Here is a 23,596-nt window from a genome sequence, read left to right on the forward strand (position 1 = left end):
GAGAATGGGTAAAAGCACGCTGAATCAGGCTCTTTGGAATTGCAAATATTTAAACACCTGGCCTCCGAGATATCAAACTTTGTCTTGGCTTCAGGGTTCAGGGACGTTTTCAAATGGGCCCATTAAATGTAAGCACGAGCATGCACATTCTCAAACATTTTACATAATTTTCCAATCTCTTTAGTTTCATCCAGTACACCTGCCACCATGAATAAATTCATCCTCTGGAGCCGCTGCGGCAGAGCCCTGCCACCCAGGAAAGCAGAAAATTGGAGTGTCACGAACACGCGCTTGGAAGAGTTCGGGGTGGTCCCAAATTTTGTGGGTGCAGAAGCGAATGGCAGGAGTGAGGCAGGGCTTGGGGTAGGAGCGGAGGCAGTCCGGGAACAGGGATGAAGGTTCCTTGAAAGAGCAGGGGTGCACACATGGCCTTACCATGAGAACTTTCTGTTCTGAAGCTATGAAGTCCAGGTTTTCAAGTTTCTCAATGTGGTGGCTTAAAGATGGTCACAGATACATGGACATTCCAACTCCCAAAGGGAAGGGTCTAAACATCAGATTCTGTGACCACTGGTCCACTTCCGCCCTATACTTGGTAGATGTCATACTTGCCTTTATTGGTCAAAAAGTCTGCAAGTAGTGTGACGATGCTGTTCTTTGCTCCTCTAGACTCACTCTCTGCCCTTCTCCAACTGGCTCTGTGCCCCAGGGAACCTGATTGTTTTAGACTGAATTAACTGGGTTCCTCCTGCTTCTGGTTCCTGGTTGAGTTTGGTCAATGGGAGACCCTAGCGGGAGTCCAAAGGCCCCCCCTCTTTATGTTCACTTCTTGCTGGGTTCCACAGGGCCTCCCGCCTGCACCTCTCGGGCCCAGGGGTTGGTTGTAGTGACTCCCTCGTGGGAGCTGTACCACCCTCGCTGGTTCCCCTTAACCCTGCATTAAACCCTCTCCACCTCTTTTGTGAGTGTCCCTCTGTTTCCTGCCAAGACCAGACCAAATTCCAGGGATCCTTCCTCAGCACCCCATTCGTCCTGGTGGCTGGAAGGGAACCACAGATAATTTTGGAGCATCCATAGATATATCACCGATTCCGAAAATAAAACAAGGCAGGAGAGCATCAATATAACAAACTTGAGAATGGATAAATTGTAGTTATAAATTTTAAGGCACTCTGGAATTCCCTGGCGGTCCAGCGGTTAGGACTCAGTGTTTTCACTGCCGGGGCTGGGGTTTGATCCCTGCTCAGGGAACTAAGATCCCACAAGCCATGTGGCGTGGCCAAAAAAAAAAAAAATTTACTTAAAACAAAATTTTAGGGCTTCCCTGGTGGCGCAGTGGTTGAGAATCTGCCTGCCAATGCAGGGGACACGGGTTCGAGCCCTGGTCTGGGAGGATCCCACATGCCATGGAGCAACTAAGCCCGTGAGCCACAACTACTGAGCCTGCGCGTCTGGAGCCTGTGCTCTGCAACAAGAGAGGCCGCGACAGTGAGAGGCCCGCGCACCGCGATGAAGAGTGGCCCCCGCTTGCCGCAACTGGAGGAAGCCCTCGCACAGAAACGAAGACCCAACACAGCCAAAAATAAATAAATAAATAAATTTTAAAAAAAACAACAAAAAAACAAAATTTTAGAGCACTACACAAAATTCTCAGACACAGGGGCCACAAGGCTCTTTCTAAGGAAGCCAGTAAAGCTTCCTGCTCACTCCCTTTATTCCTGAACACAGTGCTGCAAGCTGCACCCAAAGATACAGGTCAGAGTGCCAGAGCTAGGCTCTCATTCCTGATGCCACTGGGGTCAAGTGAGTGACCTTTACTTTTAGGGCCCGCAAGAAGAATTCAGACATGACCGGAGTGTTTCTGGAGACTGATGTGCCAGGCACCGTGCTGGGCTCAAAGGATCGAAACGTCAATCAGCCTTCATCTCCCGGGTCAAGTGAAGAGAGAGAAAGAGCCAAGCAGACAACCCCAGGAGGGACTGCAGAGGCTTCTGTGGTGGCAAGCTCGGTGTCCCTGCCCCCAGAGCGGCCAGCAGCACCCCAGACCGAGCAGAGGCAGGAGAGCTTCCAGGAAGAGAGGGCATTCTATTAATGAGACCAGGGCAATATTCACTGCTGCTATTTGGGGTCAGCAGGGATTTATAACTGTGCTTGCCAGTCTCCATGTAACCTGAAAGAGAACTGCCCTCCAACAGGAAAAAATCCCCATAGGGCTGTTTTCTCATACAGGCATGCAAGAGAAAAATAACCACTGTTCCCAAAGAAATTCAGACCAAACCAAGGGATGGAAGACAAACTGTGGCCCCGGCAGAAGTAATCAACACTCCAGCCAGCCACGTGTCCAGCAGCGACCCCATTAGCAGCGACCCTGAAGGCCAGGCATTCCGCCTGGGGGCACAATGTAGTGAAAGCATCTCATAACCGGGAGCCTTTCGGAGTGGGAGGGGAAACCTATTTAAACGCTGGCATATGTGCGGAGGGGCTGGGGGGAGTCAGGCTCGGCCCAGATTCTGGACTGCAGCTGCTGGAACAGGGGGTGGAGAGGCAGGACCTCCCAGAGGACAGATGCTCCCACGGCAGCCAGGGAGAGGCACACAGCTGGCGACAGAGGCAGGAGCCAGTTAGCTGGGAAAACCCAAGGAGAGTGAAGAGACCTGGGTCTGAGCCGTAACTTCAAAGCTAAGTCGCTGTGTGACCTTGGAGCAGTCGCTTAACATCCCTGAGCCTCACTGGCCCACCCGTAAAATGGAGATCAAAATGGACACTCCGCTGTGTAACTGCGGGGATCAGACAAGTAAGTGCAAGTAGGTGCGCTACTGAACTGATGTTCGTTCATGTTACCGACTGCATACGCAGCGTAACGAGAAGGTGTTCATCATCCCCCGGCTTTAGCCTCCTCATCTGTAAAACGGGGACATAACACTACTTACCCTCAAGGGGTTGCTGAGGGTAAGTGGTCCTCAAAGTCTAACGTGCATCAGACTCCCCGGAGGGCTTGCTAGCATAGAGCGCTGGGCCCCTCCTCCTGAGCTCCTCATTCAGGAGGTTCAAGGGAGCGGCCTGAGGAGTCCCCGAATCCAGGTGACACTGACACTACTGGTCCGGGGACTCCGCCTGAGAACTGCTCTGTGTGTAAACCGCTGTGAAGAGTGTCTCCGGTTAAACACTCCACAGATGTCAGCTGTGATTATGTTGGGAGAGGAGGAGGGGTCTTCGCAGCATCTGTTTCCGATACTCTCCGAGGAGGAAGCACCGACCCCCGCCCCCCGCCCTTCTACAAGACAAGCAGAGGCAGTGCTCCCACACAGCTACCTCATTCTCCCACCGCCTTGGAATTGACGACCCTTCCAGGGTGATGAAAAGGCCAGGGGAGGAGAACACGGGACGCAGCTTCTCCTGCGCGAAAACAAAGCCCTGGAAATCAGGACGGTGGCCCAGCTCTGCCTCTGGCCACCTGGGTGCCCTTGGGCAAATGACCTAACCTCTCTGATCCTCGGTGACTCCTTTATAAAAAGAGGGATTTAGAAGTTCTATATACAGAGCTTTCCTAATACCCAGGATTTTCCAAAATTCAAGAGGAAGGAAGTGAGACAGAGCAGATGAGTGGTCCAAGGCCCCTCGCCTCAGCCAGTCAGCGGCAAAGGGGTCGAAGAACTCAGACTCCTGCCATTCAACCCACACAACTCGGCTCAGTAACACACATATGTTAACTATTAAATTTTTAAAAATATATTGCTAACGTGCCACCTAAAATAATCTTACAAACCGCCCAGGCTCTACCCTCTCGGGAAACCACTGACCAAACTCTGTCTGTTCCCTCAAAGTACTGATCCACAGACCCAGAAGACAAAATTATTTCAACCCTGTAGAAAACAGAAGGAGACCCCTTCCAACCATAATGGAAGCCAAGTCATCAGGGCCTGGGCAAGGGGGCAGGTGGAGCGCAGGGCCTGCAGGGCCCAGTGAGAGGACGGGATGGGCCAAACCTCCAGGGGGCGGTGACTGCATCCTCCGTGGCCAAGGCCCAATAAATGGACAACAAAGGAACGATCTCCCAGCATCCCCACCGGCATGTTCCTGGTCTGCTTTAGGGTAGGTTTTCTTGTGTTATGAAGAACATCATAAGCTGAGGAATCAGAAACCCAAGTGTTTCATGGAAGACATGGGAAAGGGTGAGACTGATTTTTGGGTGGGTCAAGAAGAGTTTAATTATTAGGGTAAACCCATGCCTGGGGCAGGTGGGTTGTCTAAATATAGCCCCATACCCAGCACAGTTGACACGTATCACAATCCCATCTATGGGGCCAATGGATGACCAGACTGACCCCAAAAGTCTACACACCTTTGCCAAGTACTCAGTCATTCTACAAGCGTGGACTGAGCACCTACTATGTACCAGGCTCAATTGTAGCTGCTGGGGATACAGCAGCAAGTGAAGGAGACTGAATCCTTGCCCCCCATCATGGGAGCTGGCATTCCACTTGGGGGGACACAGAAAATAAACAAACAAAGGCACATGTAATTAAACTACATAGAATGCTAGACGATGAGGAGTCTAGGAAGAAAAATTAAGCAGGGGAGGAAGAAGGGCATGTGGATGGGTAGCTGGTGAGAAGGGCTAAGATTTTAAGTGAGGTTGTCTGGACAACCCTCCCTGAGAAGGTGACACTGGAGCAAAAATCTGACGTAGGTCAGGGAATGAGGCCTCTGGGTGTCCAGGCAGAGTGTCCCAGGCAGCGGAAACGACCCTGAGATACAAGGCAGCCGCCTGTGGAACAGGGAGGAGGCCAGGCAGCCTGGGAAAGACGGCAGGGCGGAAAGCTGGAGTCCGTGAGGCAGCTCTTCTAGAGCTCCCAGGGATCCTTAAGAACTCGGCTTTTCCTATGTGTGAGGAGAGAAGCTACTGGAGGGTTCAAAGCCAAGAAACAGCACAATCTGATTTAAATTTTAAAAGGATCACGCAAACTGCCAGTTAAGAACAGATGCTGTGAGTGTGCACATACCTGGGGGGGTAGGGGAGCGAGCAAGGAAGGTGGGAGCGGGAAGAACAGTCAGGAAGCTACTGCAATAACCCAAGTGCGGTGCACTCCGTGATATGCTGCCTAAGGCCCCTTTCATGAGGTGTGCGTTGCCCCACTTGCTAGGAACAGCCTCCTTGCCAAGAGCTGCCTTTTTGAGGGTCGGCCCCTTCCTGGGGCAGCTGCAGTCAATGACCCTCCCACGGCATCCTCATAGCTGGCCCTGTGGACATGCCTTCATAGACGGTCAGCACATGAAACTCCATCTCTGGATGTGCTTCACGGCACATGAAGCTGGAGATGAAACGGGCCAGGGAGGTAGTGGTGGGGGTGAGAAAGGGCCAGAGGGCATCCTAGTTCAAAGTCCTTCATGACCAGTTCACGGTCGGCTTCTCCAGTGGAGGCAGCAGGCTATCACACACATTAAGATTTACAACCTCTGGCAAGGATGTGGAGAGACCGGAACCCTTGTGCATTGTTGCTGGGAATGTAAAATGGTGCAGTCACTAAAGACAAGAGTATGGCAGTTCCTGGAATAATTAGAAACAGAATTACCGTATGATCCAGCAATCCCACTTCTTGGTATACAACCAAAAGAATGGAAAGCAGGACCTCAGCAACATATTTGCACACCCTTGTTCCCAGAAGCTCTATTCACAATAGCCAAGAGGTGCCATCAACCCAAGTGTCCATTGTCAGATGAACAGATAAACAAAATGTGGTCTATCTGTACAATGAATTATTATTCAGCCTTCAAAAGGAAGAAAATCCTGTCACATGTTACAACATGGTGAACTTTGTGGACGTTATGCTAAGTGAAATAAGCCAGTCACAAAAAGACAAATACTCTATGATCCCACTTACAAGAGGCATCTAAAGTAGACCAATCACAGAAACAGAAAGTAGAATGATGGTTGCCAGGGGCTGGACAGAAGCAGAAATGGAAAGTCCCCGCTCATTGGGAACAGAGTCTCAGTTTTGAAAAAGTTCTGGAGATTTGTTGCACAGCAATGTGGATATACTAAACATAACTGAACCGTGCACTTGAAAATGGTTAAGAAGAGAAATTTCATGTTTTGAGGGGTTTTTTTTTTTTTAACCAAAATTAAAAGAAAAATTACAACCTGGATCTGCACTACATGGTCTCACTAAGCCTAAGTTTCCCTATCTATAAAATTAGGATGATTAAAATGATTTCTTAAGCTAAGGTATGTCAAGTTCAATGCTGGCACTTAATACCTGCACAATTAATGAAAGCAGGTCTGATTAATATCATTACCATCAGCAGCCCCGCCTCCGCCTTCCACGCTGTTCACGCCATGATCAAGCTAGACGATGCACTGAGCTTTCTTGCTTCCATGATGTACCCTCGATCTAGGATGCTCTAGCGCTTTCCCGCACCTGTCAAACTCTTCCCCATCTTTCAAGATACAGGACTACCTTTTGGGACTTCAGCTTCCTCATCTACAGAAAAGGGGTAATAAATGTGTCAACTTACAGGGTTGGACAGATTAAGTAAGATGACTCATGATTTAGAGCCTGGCATCCTGTAAGCAGTAGATATATATATCAGCAGTCATTATTCAATTATTACTATTATTATTATTATAAGAGAGTTTATAATATGCTGAAGGCTCTGAATTTGAGGCCTTGAGCCTTTTTTTATTTCCTTTCTGGCCACACCGTGTGGCTTATGGGATCTTAGTTTCCCCGACCAGGGATTGAACCCAGGCCCTCAGCAGTGAAAGCACAGAGTCCTAACCACTGGACCACCAGGGAATTCCTGGCTTTGAACCTTAAATATTCGCAACAGCTAGGCATCAGGTTTTTTCCTTCTGCCCTCACTTCTACTCCTCTTCAAGTAAGAACTGAAATAGTCTTTCCCTTACTGTTGAAAGGAAGGCTTTCAAAGATGCCCAATTCCCTCCACTGTCGAACGCTGGCGCTGCCTTTATCCTCTTTCAATACAAGAAGGCAGAAAACCCCGGAATGTGGAGGTGAGCCACCAGCGTCATCATCTGGGCTGTGGTAGCAAGTGTGTAACCTTAAGTAAGACCCTTTATATTTCCCTGCTTTAATTTCATCATCTTTAAAATGAGAGGGTTGCGTCTTTATTTGTTGTCATTGCTCTTAAGGGCACATTTTCAAAGTAAGTTTTACAAGAGGGCACAATAGATAAAGCAGATCAAGGTAGCCTTGCTTCCGGGTAAGCACAGCCAGGAGGCTGCCAGAGAAAGGGCCCCTTGCCATGGCCATGGTGTGGAAGCCAGCCCAAGACTGACCCCCAAAGATCCCTGCCAGCTGAGAACCATGCCCTGTGCAGCCCCTCCTACATTGTATCAGTGAGTCTGTGTGACCAGTCGAACTTAGCAGAAGTAATGGTCCATGACATCCAAGGCTAGATCATAAAAAAGACTGTGGTTTCTGCCTTGTTCTGCTGGATCACCTCCTCTGGGGAAAGCTAGCTGCTACACCAGGGGAACACTCAAGCAGTCTCAAGGAAGTGAGGCCCCAGCTGGGCCAGTATGCCAGCTTGGAAGCAGAAGCTCCAGCCCCAATCAAGCCTATAGCTGATGCAGCCCCAGCAGATGTCTTAACTGCAACCTCAGGAGAGATCTGGAGCCTCGATCTCCAACTAAGCTGCTCTCAGATTCCCAATTTTCAGAAACTATGAGATAATAAATGCATGTTGTTTCAAACTGCTAAGTTTTGGTAATAACTTGCCACGAAGCAATAAATAATTAATACACTCAAGGAAGGTACCCGAAAGAACACACTGAGAGCTAGGGTTCCTGAAAATCACTGCAGAAGAAGTCCTACTAGGTACCTTCCAGTACAACATCCCCTAGTTCCAGGGCCTGACATTTAGCAAGGATGTTTTAGTAGATTTACGTCCTTTGAGGAGCCCCAAAGACAACATATGAAGCTAATGAAATGTGAATCCAAATGCTGTAAGAGTATCTTTCAACAGCAACATGATGTATGAAAAGATTGTGGGCAAACCCTTCCACTGTGGAGAGATTATGGAAAGACCTTGAAGATGAAGTAAAAACAAAGAGGTAGATCAAAATTCTTGGAGGTCTGTTATGGGTCCAGAAAATGCAGGTAAGAGGTATCAAGATTTATAAACATAAAACCTAAAGCAAAATGGTAAACTCCCACTGAGCTGACAAATGCAGTCATAACCTGGCAGGCACTTTAGAACAACCCAATTTCTTTTTAAAGAACAGACAGATCCTTGCTTAGACCCACAGAGGAATGATTACCCTCATAGGGCTGCGACAGCCTCCAAGGTGAAAGGTGACCTCCATATCGCGACTGTCACCCAGAAGCCTTCTGAGGTAAGGCATCTGCCAGGCACGGAATAAGGACTGCAGTTCTGAGCTGATGGGAACACGGGTCCCAGCAGCTCTAACTTATGAAGTCTCCAGCACAGTGGTTCAGAGCACAGGTTCTAGGAAGCAAACTGCCAAGGTTTAAATGTGAGCTCCCACCTCTTCCAGACAGTGTGACTTTGCAATAATTATTTAACTTTTCTCAGCAGTAGTTTTCTAATCTATAAAAGGAAGAAAGTATGCTATGCAGATTAAATGAGATATTTTATGTAAGCTTTAGCATGGTGTCGCCTACACTTTCAGGGCTCAATACATGTTAACTTTTATTACTATTACATTACTATTTCATTTTGAATGAAGTTCAAAGCATGGAATAGAAGGAAAGAGATACTTCCTCAAGGGGTGGTCTGACATCAGACAGTACCATTCACCTGGCTTTTCATAATAACAATATCAACTGTTGCTGTTTTAATTCTTTGACATTCCTCCCATTGAGGGATGGGATGTGTGCTCCTTCTCCCTTCAAACTGGGTGGGCTTTTGTGACTGTGTCAACTAACAGACTACACTATCAACAAAAGTGACACTATGTGACTTCTGAGGCCAGGTCATTAAAAGTGCTTCTGGGGGCTTCCCTGGTGGTGCAGTGGTTGAGAATCTGCCTGCCAGTGCAGGGGACACGGGTTCGAGCCCTGGTCTGGGAAGATCCCACATGCCGCGGAGCAACTAGGCCCGTGAGCCACAACTACTGAGCCTGCGCGTCTGGAGCCTGTGCTCCACAACAAGAGAGGCCGCGATGAAGAGTGGCCTCCACTTGCCACAACTAGAGAAAGCCCTCGCACAGAAACGAAGACCCAACACAGCCATAAAATAAATAAATAAATAAATAAATAAACAAACCCAAAGTTTAAAAAAAAAAAAAAAAGTGCTTCTGTTCTGCCTTGCTCACTGGGATACTTGTACTTAAAGCCATCGGCTGCCATGGAAGCAGGTGACTGTTCTGGAGCCGCCATGTTGTGAGGAAGCCCAAACTAGCCATAGAGAGAGACCACATGGAGAGACCCTGAGTCCACAACAGGGAAGACAGATGCTGGGCCAGCACCCATTGTTCCAGTCCTCACCATTCCAGCTCCAGCCACCAAGTAATTGCATGAGTCCCCCACCTACCACCCCCCAGACCAGAACCACTCAGCTAAGCCCTTCTCAAATCCCTGACCCACAGAGACCAGGAGAGCTAATAAAATGATTGGCACTGTTTCAAGCCATTACGTTTTAGGTGATTTGTTAGGCAGCAATTGAGAACTGGAATATCCGTAATAAGTCTATGTGACACCCATACAAAGTCAGTTTCCCACCTGCTATCTCATTTCATCCTCACAATCGCATAGGGAAGAACACATTATCATTTTCATCTCATGATAATGAAATAGACTCCAAGAGGGTAACTGAATTGCCCAAGGTCACATGGCTAGTGAGTGGCAAAGTAAAGATTCCTGGTTAGAAATTCGGACTCCAGTTCAGTGATTTCTGTGCTGTACCATAAGCTGACTCCCAGAATAGACCAGAACGAGAAACGCAGCACACATCTGTACACACATAGGCAGAAGTGGAGATCAAAGAGGATCATCCTGTCCCAAGTCCCAAGGCACAAAGAAACCAGTCCCTCATGGAAGCAGCCTTGTCCTGACGACAGATATGTGCAAGAATAACATGGGCAGCTACTTGAAGGCCACACCATTAGAAAACGACAAGAGGGCACAAGGACTGGCAAAGGCCCCTGATTTCTATCACCAAATATCTCAGCTGACAGCCCGGGCATCACCTCAGAAGGGTTTTCAGAAATACTTGTCATAGCCCAGAGAAATTTCAGCACAACCAGATACGATGACAACGTCCTTGGTGACGAGGCCCTGCACGCTGACAGGGTGTCAGGACCAACTTCAGCACTTGTAACCACGAGTGCTCCCATGAAGGGAGGATTCTATTTTGACTCCACTGAATGACATTTCTCATCTGCCTCTATGGCATTTTCCCAAAAATCTTTAAATATGCCAAGCGATGGAAACCGAAGAAGCACACTGCTAATGGGTATAAAGCCAGCATCTCAGGCCACGTGTGCCCCCAGAGTAGACCACACTGAAATAAGATGCCAGCAGGTCAGGACTTTCTAATTCATCTATGGAACCTCGAACAGGACCTGGGGTTCATCACAGGTGAAGTCCACCAAAAAATAACTTTTTAAGGGTCTAAGACATAACATTATCAAGACGCACAAAGAGAAGATAAACAAATGGGCAAAACCTAATTCTCAGGTGCAAAAGACTAAAAAATAAGTTATTGTAACAATTAACAAGCTCGAGGTCTTTATGTCTCAAAGAGCATAAGGATAAAGTGAACCCCATCATTTATTTTCGTTGTCCCTTAAAGCAGTGGTTTCCAAACAGTTTCCACTATCCCAGAATCACTAGGATACATATTTGTAATACTTATATTTTGGGCCCTATTCTCAGAGATTCTCAATCAATAGATTCTGTGGTGGGTCCCATGAATATGCACGTTTGGTATATAATTCTAATGTATAACCGAGTTCGGTAACTACTCATCTGACAGAGAACGTTCACCGTAACCATAATATCTATTCTCTCTAGGAGCAAAACTCCAAAATGTTAACAAAGAACATGGCTTCTTTGAAGAAAATTTATCTTTTCCAGGCTCCCTTGCAGCTAGGTGGCAGCTAAAGGTAGCAGCTAAATGAAGTTCTGCCAGTGTGTTCTAAAAGGAACTGATTGTGAAATTTCTGAGACGTGTTCTTAAAGCAAGCTGATATGCCCCACCTTAATGCTTCTTCTTTCCTGCTAGCTGGAATGTGAATGACAGGGCTGAAGCTCTGATACTCATTAAAGACCATGAGATGACCTTGAGAATGCCAGTCAAGCCAGGTGGGTGAAAGATAAAGGAAGTCTGCATCCAGACATGAACATACCTACACCAATAGCTCCAGACTTCTTACATGTAAACAGAAATAAGATGCAAAGCTACCATTAACTTGGGATTGTTTGATAAATCACAGTGAAATCTACTGCTAACACAACTAACTATGCTATTGTTTGCCTAAATTTCTAATATCCACTGTCACCACTGAAATAGTTTGAGGCAGGAACTTGATTTTAATCCATAACTTACAAACGAAGAAGCCAACACACAGAAAAGTGATGTAACTTGCTCAGTGCCACATGGTCATCAAGGTACGGAGGGAACCAGAATTGGGCTCCTGTCTCCCATTTTGAAAGCCAATGGTCTTTGCCCACACTATTTGGTGGGGCGCTTGGGACAGAAGCCCTCTTTAAAAATGTCAATAGGATGTGTGTATCTCAGAAAGCTGAGTAGGGGAAGACACTGGCCACACAGACTACAGCAGGAAGAGGAATCCTCTGCTTTCTCCCTCTGTTACACTTGTGTCCTCCCATTTTTTCCTTTTCCTTTTCTATTTTTTACCTCCTTGATCGTAGTTGATGGTTTAAGTCAGCCTGAGTCATAATAATGTAAACACACTCGAAGAATTTCCTCCCTCTGGGCCAGCCAACACTCTAAACTGATGCCATGACCATAACCTGAGAGCACAGAATCTGTAAGAAATCAAACCAGCCTTCACCCAGGCAGGGAAAGAAGATCCCCAAATTAGGGCCCATCCCAGACCAGCCTAGACCAAGGGAATTTGTTAAAGTTGCTAAGTCCCCAAAGATGCAAAACAGAGATCTTCCATTACACAGGCCACTGGCAATGGCTGTGGAAGATTAAATGAGGCTGGGCCTGGCATGTAGTCAGAACCTAATTATAGGAATGAGATCACTAGGCAATTTAACCTAACTCCTGACTTATGCTCTCCTGAATGCACACCACGCCTTGCCTAACCTGTTGATTCTTTTCTTATATAAAAAGAAGAATGAAGAATTAAGCAGTTAAAAAATGACTAGCTCTCTACCCCTAACAGTCCCCCTAAGAATCCTGCAGGTAGATCACACAGGCAACGTAACATCTGAAGAAAGAGCCCGTCTGTGTGCAATGGAGAATGATGCAGAATCCCACCTCCTGCCTCAGTGATTCACTGAGATTCTTCCCCCTTTTTCCCCTTTAAAAACTGTCATGGCTGAGCAGAATCTTCAGAGTTGGTCTCAGGTCATGAGTCCACCTTCCCCCCAGATTGCCAGCTTTTCAGATTAAAGTACCTTTCCTTTCTACTGACACTTGCCTCTCGAATTATTGGCTTATGAGCAGCGAGCAGCCAAACCTGGGTTTGGTAACAGTAGGAATTTCTTTTTATCGTCTCTTCCTCACTTCCCACCTCAAAACATAAGAACCAGAAGAAAGGGAGTTTTGTCCCTTTTTCAGTCACTGTTATTTCCAAGCACAGAGAACAGTGTGAGACCCATAATAGAGGCTCAGTAAACATTTTTTGGATGAATGATGACAATGTAGCACCCGCTTCCCCGCCCAGGTTCTCTGTGCTCGCCTGACCGACCAACTCACTGTGTTCTGAATCCTTTCCTGCTTGACAGCGCCTCGCTTCATATTTTTCCTACTCACACATACACTCCTTGTTGGATGTCCTCCATCTACCTTCCTCCGCCTCTCTACCAGCCCACACTTCAATCAGGCTTGAGAATCCATGAGCCCCATCCAGGGGCTCCCGCTGACCATTCCAGTCTAAAATCTCCCTGGCCACTGACCTTGCATGGAACTGAGTCTACATCACTCAATAAGCCCCATATCCCCTTATGGCATACTACACAGTATCACCAATATCACTAAAAACCACATTCACGTGAACAGCATCTTACAGTTTGCAAATTGTTTTCTCTTCAGGGCATTTGAAGTCTAACATTCTGAGAATGTAGCCAAGAAATAGAATAAACAAACAGCAGGTAATATCTGCATCTAACTAAAAATAACAAAAATTACCCATAATTGAAAATATGCTATATACCAGACACTATTTGTGGCTTTATATGGCCGTCCCATTTCCTCTTCACAAATACGGCAGGAAGCAGGTATTGCTTTCTAAAGTTTATTGATGAGACATATCTGAAGCTCAGAGGGGTTAGGTAACCTGCTCAAGCACTCACAACAGAAACCACCAGAGCTGGGAAATGAACTCAGGTTTGTCTGTCCCAGAAAGGCTTGCTGTTAACAGGGATGTTCTAATTCCTCTCCACTGGGACTGGAAGAGGCAGAAAACGAGTGCGTGTGTGTGTGTGTGCGTGTGCACGCACGTGTGTGCGCATGCACATGCAGTGCACACGTAAGCATGGATGCATGAACTGGGGGCGGGGTGAGGGGCAAGAGGGAGAGGGAGTGGGTAAGTTTTCCAAATGACCAGAGTTACTAAGAAAGCCAGTGTACTCTAAAAGGGGGAAAATGACACAAAGCTATAAAAGTTCAAAGAACTGCTTTAGATAAGCAAGTCTCTGGTTCTGAATTACAGAAGCTGTGTGTAAAGTGAGAATGAGGTCCAGGGGAACTGCCCAGCAGGGCCTCAAGGCCAGGTGCACCATGCCCCCTGGAAGCTAAGTAACAGGGGCCCCCAGGACGACAGCTAGGCGTGGAAATCCTGAGCGTGTCAAAATGAGCCGCAAAGAAACAAGCAGCAGGTTCTGTTTGCTGTTCTTAATATCTCTGCGGTGCAGGCCTCCTTATGCCCATTTTTCAGGTGGGGAAACTGAGGCTCATAGGCTTAAAACGATTTGCCTGGCCATTCAGCAAAGTGAATGACCAAGCCAGATTCAGGCCAAGGCCTGAGCCAAGAACGCCAGCTCTCTCCAGGCCCCTGGCCACGCTTCCAGGCGGCATTTGCAAGGGGTGGCTGTGGCCCATGTGGGGACTAGGACCTTGGAAGGCTCCGGGTGCTCCTTACCTCGCACTTCTCCACGACCGGCTGCTGCCCACACTCGGAGCTGTTGCCTGCCACGATGCCGGCCCGAAGGTTCTCGCTATCGCCGGTGCCCTCCTCCATGGAGTAGGTCTTGGAGTGGTTGCCGCGCCGGTGGGCCGGCCCGTGGCCCTGGGCCAGGCTGAGCTGCCGGCGGAGCGCGCGGTTCTCCTCCTCCACCTCGCGCACGCGCACCTCCAGGCTCTCGCGCTCCCGCTGGCTGGACGCCGTGTACCGGGGGCTGTGAGGCTGGGACTCCAGCGGAGACAGCGACACCGGCTTCCCATCTGCAGGTGCGGAGAGAACGGGAAGAGTTAAGGCCTAAGAGAACCCCATGGGCCCCTCCCCCTACCCCAGACGTCCAGGGCTCCTTTTGCAGTCCCATTTAGAAGCGAAAGCGGGTGGAAAGTGAGTTGTAAATAAACACGCATCCAGACTGAACTGCGAACAAAGTTGAGAACAGAATGACTTACCGTGGTGATGAAAAACATGCTGTTTAACTGTTTACAACAGCCAAGAGCTAAGTGTCCATCAACAGATGAATGGATAAAGATGTGGGATATATACACAATGGAATATTACTCAGCCATAAAAAGAATGAAATAATGCCATTTGCAGCAACATGGATGGACCTAGAGATTATCATACTAAGTGAAGTAAGTCAGAAAGAGAAAGACAAATACCATATGATGTCACTTATATGTGGAATCTAAAATATGACACATATAAACTTATTTATGAAGCAGAAAGACACTCAGGGACATAGAAAACAAACATGGTTACCAAAGGGGATGGGGGGGTATAAATTAGTAGGAGTTTGCCACTGGCAGATTCAAACTACTATATATAAAATAAACAACAAGGTCCTACTGTATAGCATGGGGAACTATATTCAATATCCTGTAATAAACCATAATGGAAAAGAATATGAAAAAGAGTATGTATATATATGTATAACTGAATCACTTGCTGTACACCAGAAACTAACACAACACTGTAAATCAACTATACTTCAATTAAGAAAAAAACATGCTGTTTAGAGAAGACAATCACAATATAATTTTTCCTAATTAAATGCACTGTCTTCTTTTCCCTACTTGGCACATTTCCAGGTAGATATTCTTGTTAGCAATAAAACATGAATATGAAGTAGGAGGAGGAGGGAAAGGAGGAGAATGGAGGGGGGGGGAGTAGGAAGAAGTGGAGGAGAGGAAAAAAGAAGAGAAGGAATAAAGAAGTATTAATAGTGATTAAGTTAATTTAGTTCTTCCTATGTGAACTCCTATTTATCCTTCAAAACCCAGTTTCAGAAGCATCACCTCCCAAGGGAAGCCTTCTTCAATTTGCAGATAAAATATCTATCAGCATATTCCAACAGCATTTCGTACACAGCACTAAGAAAAATATGTGCCTGCCACACTGGATTTGGTAAATTGTTTTACTAAATGTTTCCTATGAAGACTGGGTGTTCAACGAGGACAAAACCTGGCTCTTACTTATCTTTGTGGAAACATATCATAATATATGATAAATGCTGGAAGGGTGGATGCATGTGTCCATGACAAGAGAGTAAAATAAGTGCAACAAGAAAGAAGAAAGTAGGAGCATAATCATGAAACTGAGAGCCAGAAACAGTCTATTTAATAACCATACACAGAGAAGAAAAGTAGGTCTCTCAAAGTCACACAATCAGAACCCAGTGGTATCAAAATTCGTACCCAGGTCTCTCTTATACCCGAGCCTGTACACACTCCCCTTAAATGCAGATTCATAAAAGGCTACATATAGAGCCACGGATTTAAAAATTATTAAAGTAAAAACCTCATCTCCCAAGGATATTTAGCATAACTCCTTGTACACAGTAAGTGCTCAATGCATGCTTACTGTTGAGGAGCCCTAGGGACACAAGACACACCCAAAACTCTCCCTCCTCTCTTCTCATGCTGCAGAAATCCCAGGATCCAGCTACAACACAGCCGCCTCAGAGAAGACCAAGCAAAAATCACATCTCCAGAAAATTACCCTCTCTCAGCTTCCTGCTAAAAAAACACTCTTTTTCCACACTTGGAGTTTTCCTCCTTCCTGCCCAGACCCCACTGAGCTTGCAAACTGTCCCAGGGAGTCTCTGTGACTCACAAAACTTGAGGATCAAAGAATGTGATGAATTACACCCTGCGAGTTTCACCTGTGCTGCCTTACTGAGTCTGCCTCTGCCCAGGGCTCTTTGATGTGTCTCTGGGTTTTCACAAACACGACTCCCTTTTTCCCTCTTAATCACCTCAGGGTTAAACGCCTGAGCTCCCGGTTCTTTGCTATCAACACAGCAAATATGACTCGCTGAATTCCACTGCTCCGGACCACAGACCAAAGGCCAAGGCCGAGTGTATGGGGATGTGAAATCACAGGTTGATTAGGGTTGCGTTGTTACCAAGCTGGCTGATTACAAGCTGACCCAGGCTTTTGACACCTGTCTCCTTGTTTGGTAAAACCAAATTAGTTCCACTGAGAATGAAAAAGAGAAGGGAGCCACAGCAATTGTGTTTTCTCAGCCAACACTGACCCTTCAAGCAGGGGTGGGGAGGACAATCATCTAGCTTCCATCAGTGGGCAGGGCAGTTACACTTTGCACCTGCTATGGCTCTGTGCAGGGGCTGGGTAGTTCACGCTGATGTCTTGGGTTATCACAGCACAAGCAGGTGGCAATCGGTGTCCCCATTACAGATGAGGAAACCGAGCCTCTACAAGCTTAAGCCATGCTCCCCTTGTGGTGACTGGAAACAAGGTCTCTGTGACTGCATGTGGCCAAACTCCTGCAAGTATGGCCCGAGTTGGAGGTACAGTTGCTCTGGGGCTTGAGGGGTCTTCTTTCTTCTGAAAGGACCTTGGCACTTTTGGGAAGGAACCCAGGAAGCTCTGGAAGCCCACCAGGATCCCAGAAGCTCTGGAAAGTATAAAACAAATGGGAACTCTGAATTTGTTCTTTGGAGGGATTAAGTGCTATGAGCTTTGGTTTTCCCTTCTCTGAAATGCAAGTAGAAACACTAACCTTGCAAGGGTGATGGGGGAGGCTTAAGTAAGATACTGAAATACCAACCACTTGAACTCTCATTGGAAGGTATTTGGTGTCAATTAGTTCCTGCAACCCCTGTCCAAGTCGGGGGGTAGGGGTGCAGACAGGTGATATTACGGGCAAGATGAGTTGATGTAAATTAGGGTGTTGAGGGCTGTCCATTTTCTGAACACAGGCTGTTCTCTGAGTGGCACGTGGGAGAAAGTGGCCAACAAACCTTCACTTACTTTGATATGTGGCATCTCTGAACCTTCTTTCCTTCAGCCTTAGGCAGGTCAAAGTTCACCCAGAGGCTAAATGGAGAAGCAGGCAGGCTTCCCATGGGGGTCTGGTCACTTCCTCTAGCTCCTCTCCCAAAAGCCCCCCAGTTTACTTATTTCTAATTCTTTGATGACGTGCTTCTAAAGGCATAATTATGTAATCCCTAAGCAATCCTAATTCCAGGGTAGTGAGGGGGAAAATGCTCTCAGTATCCTGTGTCCATTTCCTGCTTTAGATCCCAACTGGTTTTGACCAAACTTAGCTCTCAAAGACTTGCAGGTGTTTTCTCTACCTTAAAACTCCACAGACTAGTCACCAATGAAGACACATAAAATAGTAAAAGCCAGGCCTCAAGGAGGGGAGCAGACGTTGGAAAATGCCACATGCTATACTGTGCCTGGTGCCTGGCATATAAGAAGGGCTCAATAAACAGCAGAATTGGAACTGCTAGTTTGTGTGTGTGTTTGAAAGGTGAATCACCTTGAGCTGGCCCCTTCCTCTTTCTCTTCCTGAAAGGGAGTGTCCTGGAGACGGGCACCTCTCGGCTCTAACTTTCCATGGGCTCGTGTACAGATGGACCCTGCATCTCTCACCCAGCCGACACATCCAGTGCTGCGTGGCCGGAAGTCAGGACAGTGGGGCCCGTTGCCCTGCCATGTTCACAGCTCATTCAGCCTGCCTACCGCTTTTGTTCCTGGACTACACATCTCTCTGGCTCCTGACCCCTTTTTTCCTGCTTTTCCTAACCCTCTGGGGGGGATGTAGTGGGGGGAGGGTTAGGACAGTGCAAGGCCTGCCCTCTTCGAAGTGGTCTGCACATCTCTGTGATGCCTTCTGGGCCCTGGTCTCTCCCAGGAACACTCCTCTTTCTTTGTGTCTAGGTCGTCATCATAAAGCCCATCACGTGGGACTTTATCGCCTATGGAAACCACTGAACCCACAGCAGTTATTTCTCAAACTGGCAGTAGTGAAGCTTTTCCCTCCAATCCATCTTGGATAAAATGCTGGCCCAATACACATGCCTAATACATAGCTTACCCTACATGCAATTCTTCACTTGAATTCAACAAACTGGTCCATACCCTACTCATCAAGACAAGGTCCACTGATCGCATGCCTGACGCACGTCCAATTGCTCTCAACATGCCTGCCCCCAACTTCCATACTTACCTTGTTGAAGACCAGTAAGAGTCTGGGGGGGCTGTGATGGTTCATTTTATGTGTCAGCTTGACTGGGTCATGGGGTGTCCAGATATGGGGTCAAACTTATTCTGGGTGTTTTGGGATGAGATTAACATTTGAATCAGTAGAGTGGGTGAAGCTGATTGCCTTCCCTAATGTGGTGGGCCTCATCCAAACACTCAAAGGCCTGAATAGAACAAAAAGGCTGACCCTTCCCCCACTAGGAAGGGAGAATTCCTCTTGCCTGACAACCTCTGAGCTGGGACATTGTTTTGTTTTCCCTGCCTTTGGACTTGAACTGAAACACTGGCTCTTCCTGGGTCTCCAGCCTGCCAACCTTCAACTAGAATTACATCATCGGTTCCCCTGGGTTTCCAGCTTGCAAACTGACCCTGCAGATATGGGACTTGACCATCTCTATAATTGCATGAGCCAATTATTTATAATAAATTTCTTTACACACACACACACACACACACACACACACACACACCCTATTTGTCTGTCTCTCTGAACAACCCTAACTAGTACAGAGACCAACAACACTCTGTAGGTCACACTGAGTACCACTGCCCAGTACCCAGCCTCTCCGTCCTCAGGGCCTGGCACGCTGCCTGCGCTTAACAAGCATTCCAAGAAAGGATGAAGGGAAGGACTGGCATCTAGAACTTAAAAAAAAAAAAAAAAGGCATGAAAAAAATAGATCTAGCAAATCTTCAACTACCAGTTCCCTTGAACTTTGAACAATCTGGGGGCTAGAGGCATGGATCCCCTACGCAGCTGAAAATCCACGTATATAACTTTAGAGTTGGTCCTTGATGTCTGTGGTTCCACATCTGCTGATTCAACCAACTACAGATCATACAGTATACGTATTAATTGAAAAAAATCTGCATGCAGTGGACCCATGCAGTTCAAACCTGCGTTATTCAAGGATCAACTGTACTTACAAAGTGACCTCATTATAAGGTTAATTGCTGGGGGAAGAGGGAGAGATAACCAAGAAAAGCAAACAAATCAAATCTAGTCATAAAAGCATAGATTTGGAATAAGAAAGAGCTGAGTTTGAATTATGGTTCTGCCACCTACTAATAATTAACCTTAAGCAAAGTACTTAACTTCTGTGACTCGCTGTCGCAATATGTAAAATGGGAGACAGGGGTGTGTGTACATTATTACCTAGCATCAGGCCTAATCAGAGTAGATACTCAAATTTCCCCTTTCCACCCATCCTAACCCAGAGGCAGGACACATAAAGACAACAGTGAATAGGATCCTTCATTTGTAAGTCCCTCTGACCTTTGCTTTTCTATTACCTTTCCTTCCAGGTTTCTTTTTTCTTTTTTCTCCCCAGATCTGCACTGTATTTGTACACAAGGTGCATCTCTGTCACATAATGCCTATATGTGTTGATCTACATTTCAGCCCACTTTGAGTTTAAAATGTCAAACAAGACATTATTCAAAATCTCAGTTGACAACATCTTCCTCCTCCCTCCCAAACTTCTCAACAAACATGAATTTATCATCAGATTTGAATCTCTGAATCCACTTGAGATGAATGCTCTGAATTAAGAATCAAAACAGCTAAGATTCAGAACAAAAAAGGTAAATTGAAAATCAACCTCCGTGCAGTACGGTGACAGAGATTAGGGACTTGGCATCCAAAACGTCCTAAGTGATGATCTGAATCAGTTTGTGTGCATGACTCTCTCTGGAGCACTGGCGTTTCACACTGTGATAGCCACCATTGCAGACAGAACTGGGGGGCTCATTAATGGGGACAGGGACCCCAGCCCTGAGACCGCCACGTTGGGGGCTCATACCAGCCCCTTCCAGTGGTGACAGTCCTAGATCTTTCTGGCCAAGGACACCACAATCCTGCACTCATGCGCAGATTTCAGGAAGGCTGTCCCCCTGCATCATGCTACCCACGATGAAGACACTGCATCCCTAACCTTTATACGGCAAAATCCCCCTATGTACAATCTGTCACTAGGGCCTGCCAATTCTCCTGATGTTTGAAGCCCTTCTCATTCTATTTCAAACATTCCTTCTCAAACCCAGCCTTTTAATCTTATCCTAAAACAGGGGTCATCAAACTTCTTCTGTAAATGCCAGGAGAGCAAATATGTTTTACTCTGTAGGCCATGCAGTCTCTGATGCAAGGACCCAACTCTGGCTTTGCAGCACAAAAGCAGCCACAGAAATTCCTAACACACGAGCATGGCCGTGTTACAATAAAACTTTATTTACAAAAACAAGTGCTGGGCCAGATTTGGCCTGCAAGCCCTAGTTTGTGGATCTTTGTTCTAGAACATTGGTCTCCTCGGTTTGTCTCCCCACTTCCAATCTCCCTCTGTTCCTGCCAGCCTTACTCACAGGTGCCAGGGATGTTCTTAATGAAAACCCTATTCCCACCACATTCTGCAGTCTGACAATGTACAGAAGCCTCTCCATCTGCTTCAAGGTCATCTATAAAATTCAACAAACACTTGGTCACTTCCTATTGAGTACATGTCCAGTGCTTAGAGGCTGTGTCATCTCATTTTAATTTATACAACACTTTAATGAAGTGGGCGTTCTCACTAACCCTATTTGACAAATGGAAAAAAAAAAAAAAAAAAAGAAAAGAAATAGACACATGACTTAACCTGTTCAGTGTCATCCCAGCAACAGACGGCAAAGGGAAAGACTTGAACTCAGGTTCATTGGCTCCAGATCAATTTCTCTATTTGCCCTAAACCACAATGTCTCCTATTTGCCCCTCTCCAAATAAGTCCAATCTAGTTTCTCGTTGCTTCTGCTTCATCTCCTGGTCCCTTAGCCAGTGGTTCTCAATCCTGGCTACCATTACAATCCCTTGGGAAACTTAAAAAAAAAAAAAAAAAAAAAAATCCCAGATTAATTAGCTCAGAATCTCTGGAGGTTACGGTCTAGTTATGAGCATTTTAAAAAGCAGCCACCCTCCCGTATTCTCATGTGTAGTCAAGGTTGAGAAACCCTGGCTTAGGCATTTCCCCCAATCCTCAGGCTGAGACGCCATAAACCCCATCTGCTGCTGTTTGCTCCTTAAGACAAACTTAAGGAACGGGCTCCAATGCAAAGAGATCTTAGCAGCACTGTCGCACTTAATTCCGGTACTGCCCTTGCTCCAGTCTCTACTGTATTCTTAGAATAGCTCCCATCATGTAACCCAGGGCTTTCCTGATTTCCTATAACCTAGGCTGCCCGGCATTCTAGCTCCTCCACGCTTGGGGCTGTTTTGCTGCTATCAATCCCCCTTCCTTCCAGGATGAGAGCTCTTCCCAAAGCAGGGTTCTACTATTGCAGTTGCCAGACCTGCCAGCTTCCCTGGTTCCAGACTCCGCCCTCTATGACCAAGATGTCACTTCATTCCAATGATTTACTCCAATTTCCCGCCTTCCACATAAGGTTGCGTTCATTAAGTAAGCATTTTGTAATTTTAAAAAGCAAAATGCCTTCCTTGCAATCAACATAAAAACTTCGCACCCTCCTTCAATGCATTTTGAAATTGCAAACTAAATTAAATATTGTGGCCAAAGTCATTTTAGAAAAATTTAGAAAACTCAGTTCAATCTTTAAAATCTCACATTTAAAAACTGCTTTTAAATTGTGATCACTGGATCTCCACATGACAGCTGAGTCTACTGACACATCACAGGCTCAGCTGTCACTCTTGGTAGGTTACAGGTTCAGAGTAAGACACAGGTCTGGGTGGAGCCATTTTCCCAAGTTCTGGAATTGTGGAACCAGATTTGCCCAGAGGAGGAAAAAGGGAGTGATGACATGAAAAGGCTGTTTGCTTGTTACGGGATAAAGAGGGAACGTTTTTACCCCAAAATGCCCCAGAGTCATTTCCTGGAATCATCTTTGGCAACCAAAGCAAACTTGAGTTCCAGCAAAGACCTTAGAGCATTTTTGGCAAAGACCAAACACAACAGAGCTCCTGGCAAGCTTCTGAAAAGAATCAGCAACCAGCAGGCCAGGAAAAGAAGCCTAGATTTGTCTCATCATAATAGGGTAAAAGCAGTCTGACTTCTTTTCCTCCATGAAATTATTTTGCAGAACTTTGTCTTAAAGAGCTTAAGTCAAGCAAATGAAGACATTTTTAGCACCGATTTGCTGTATCCATAGCTGGGTTTTGGCGAGAAGCACTTAAGGGTGTCCTAATAAGCAATGATGTCAGTGGTTTGCCCCTTGAAACTTCAGGATCAGTGATTTCAAAGCTTCAAATGTTTTTGGCCAAATATCCTAAGTTCTGAAAGTCTGAGGCAGTTGGTTCTCACAGCAGAGTAACTGAATCTTTCCACTTCTAAATCTGGCCCATCTTATTTCTCTTTGATGTCCAAGGAATCTAAGTATTAACAGAAAGACTTTGTTGGTAGCATTCAAATCGTCACCGAACAAGACAAAGGATAATGTATTTAGTGCTCTATTTTTTAATATAATTGAATGACATGACAGCAGAGTTGAGTTCTTAGATCACCAGGTGGTTTAGAAACAACTTTTGGAGGGAAGAATACAGTGCATTCCAGAAAATGTGATGTTTATTCCAATCTGGAGAATCAACCGGTGTGTGAGAGCAAAATAAATTCATATTCCAATCACCTTTGCTCACTCTCTGCCCTTACTGAGTTAACTTCAATCACTTTTTGCATAGCCTCAAAGACACCCAAGCTTTACACTGGTGGTCTCCAACGGCTGAGTTTGAGAAAGTGGCGTTTCCCCTCCCAGAGTCTCTTGAGACATATTCCATTCACCTGCAATAGTTGGAAACAGTTC

General features: G+C 46.3%; 1 protein-coding gene across 3 annotated transcripts in view; it reads right to left on the reverse strand.

Annotated features, from left to right (window-relative positions):
• Nucleotides 1-23,596, reverse strand: part of LARGE1 (LARGE xylosyl- and glucuronyltransferase 1) — a 603,452-nt gene that overhangs the window by 312,110 nt on the left and 267,746 nt on the right. For all 3 annotated transcript variants that reach the window (XM_068561740.1, XM_068561739.1, XM_068561741.1), the window contains one exon: nucleotides 14,264-14,565. In XM_068561740.1, coding sequence (XP_068417841.1) covers nucleotides 14,264-14,565 — 302 coding nt within the window. The remainder of the gene's footprint in view (nucleotides 1-14,263; nucleotides 14,566-23,596) is intronic.

Source organism: Eschrichtius robustus, chromosome 13 (assembly GCF_028021215.1).
Source record: "Eschrichtius robustus isolate mEscRob2 chromosome 13, mEscRob2.pri, whole genome shotgun sequence".
Taxonomy (NCBI): domain Eukaryota; kingdom Metazoa; phylum Chordata; class Mammalia; order Artiodactyla; family Eschrichtiidae; genus Eschrichtius; species Eschrichtius robustus.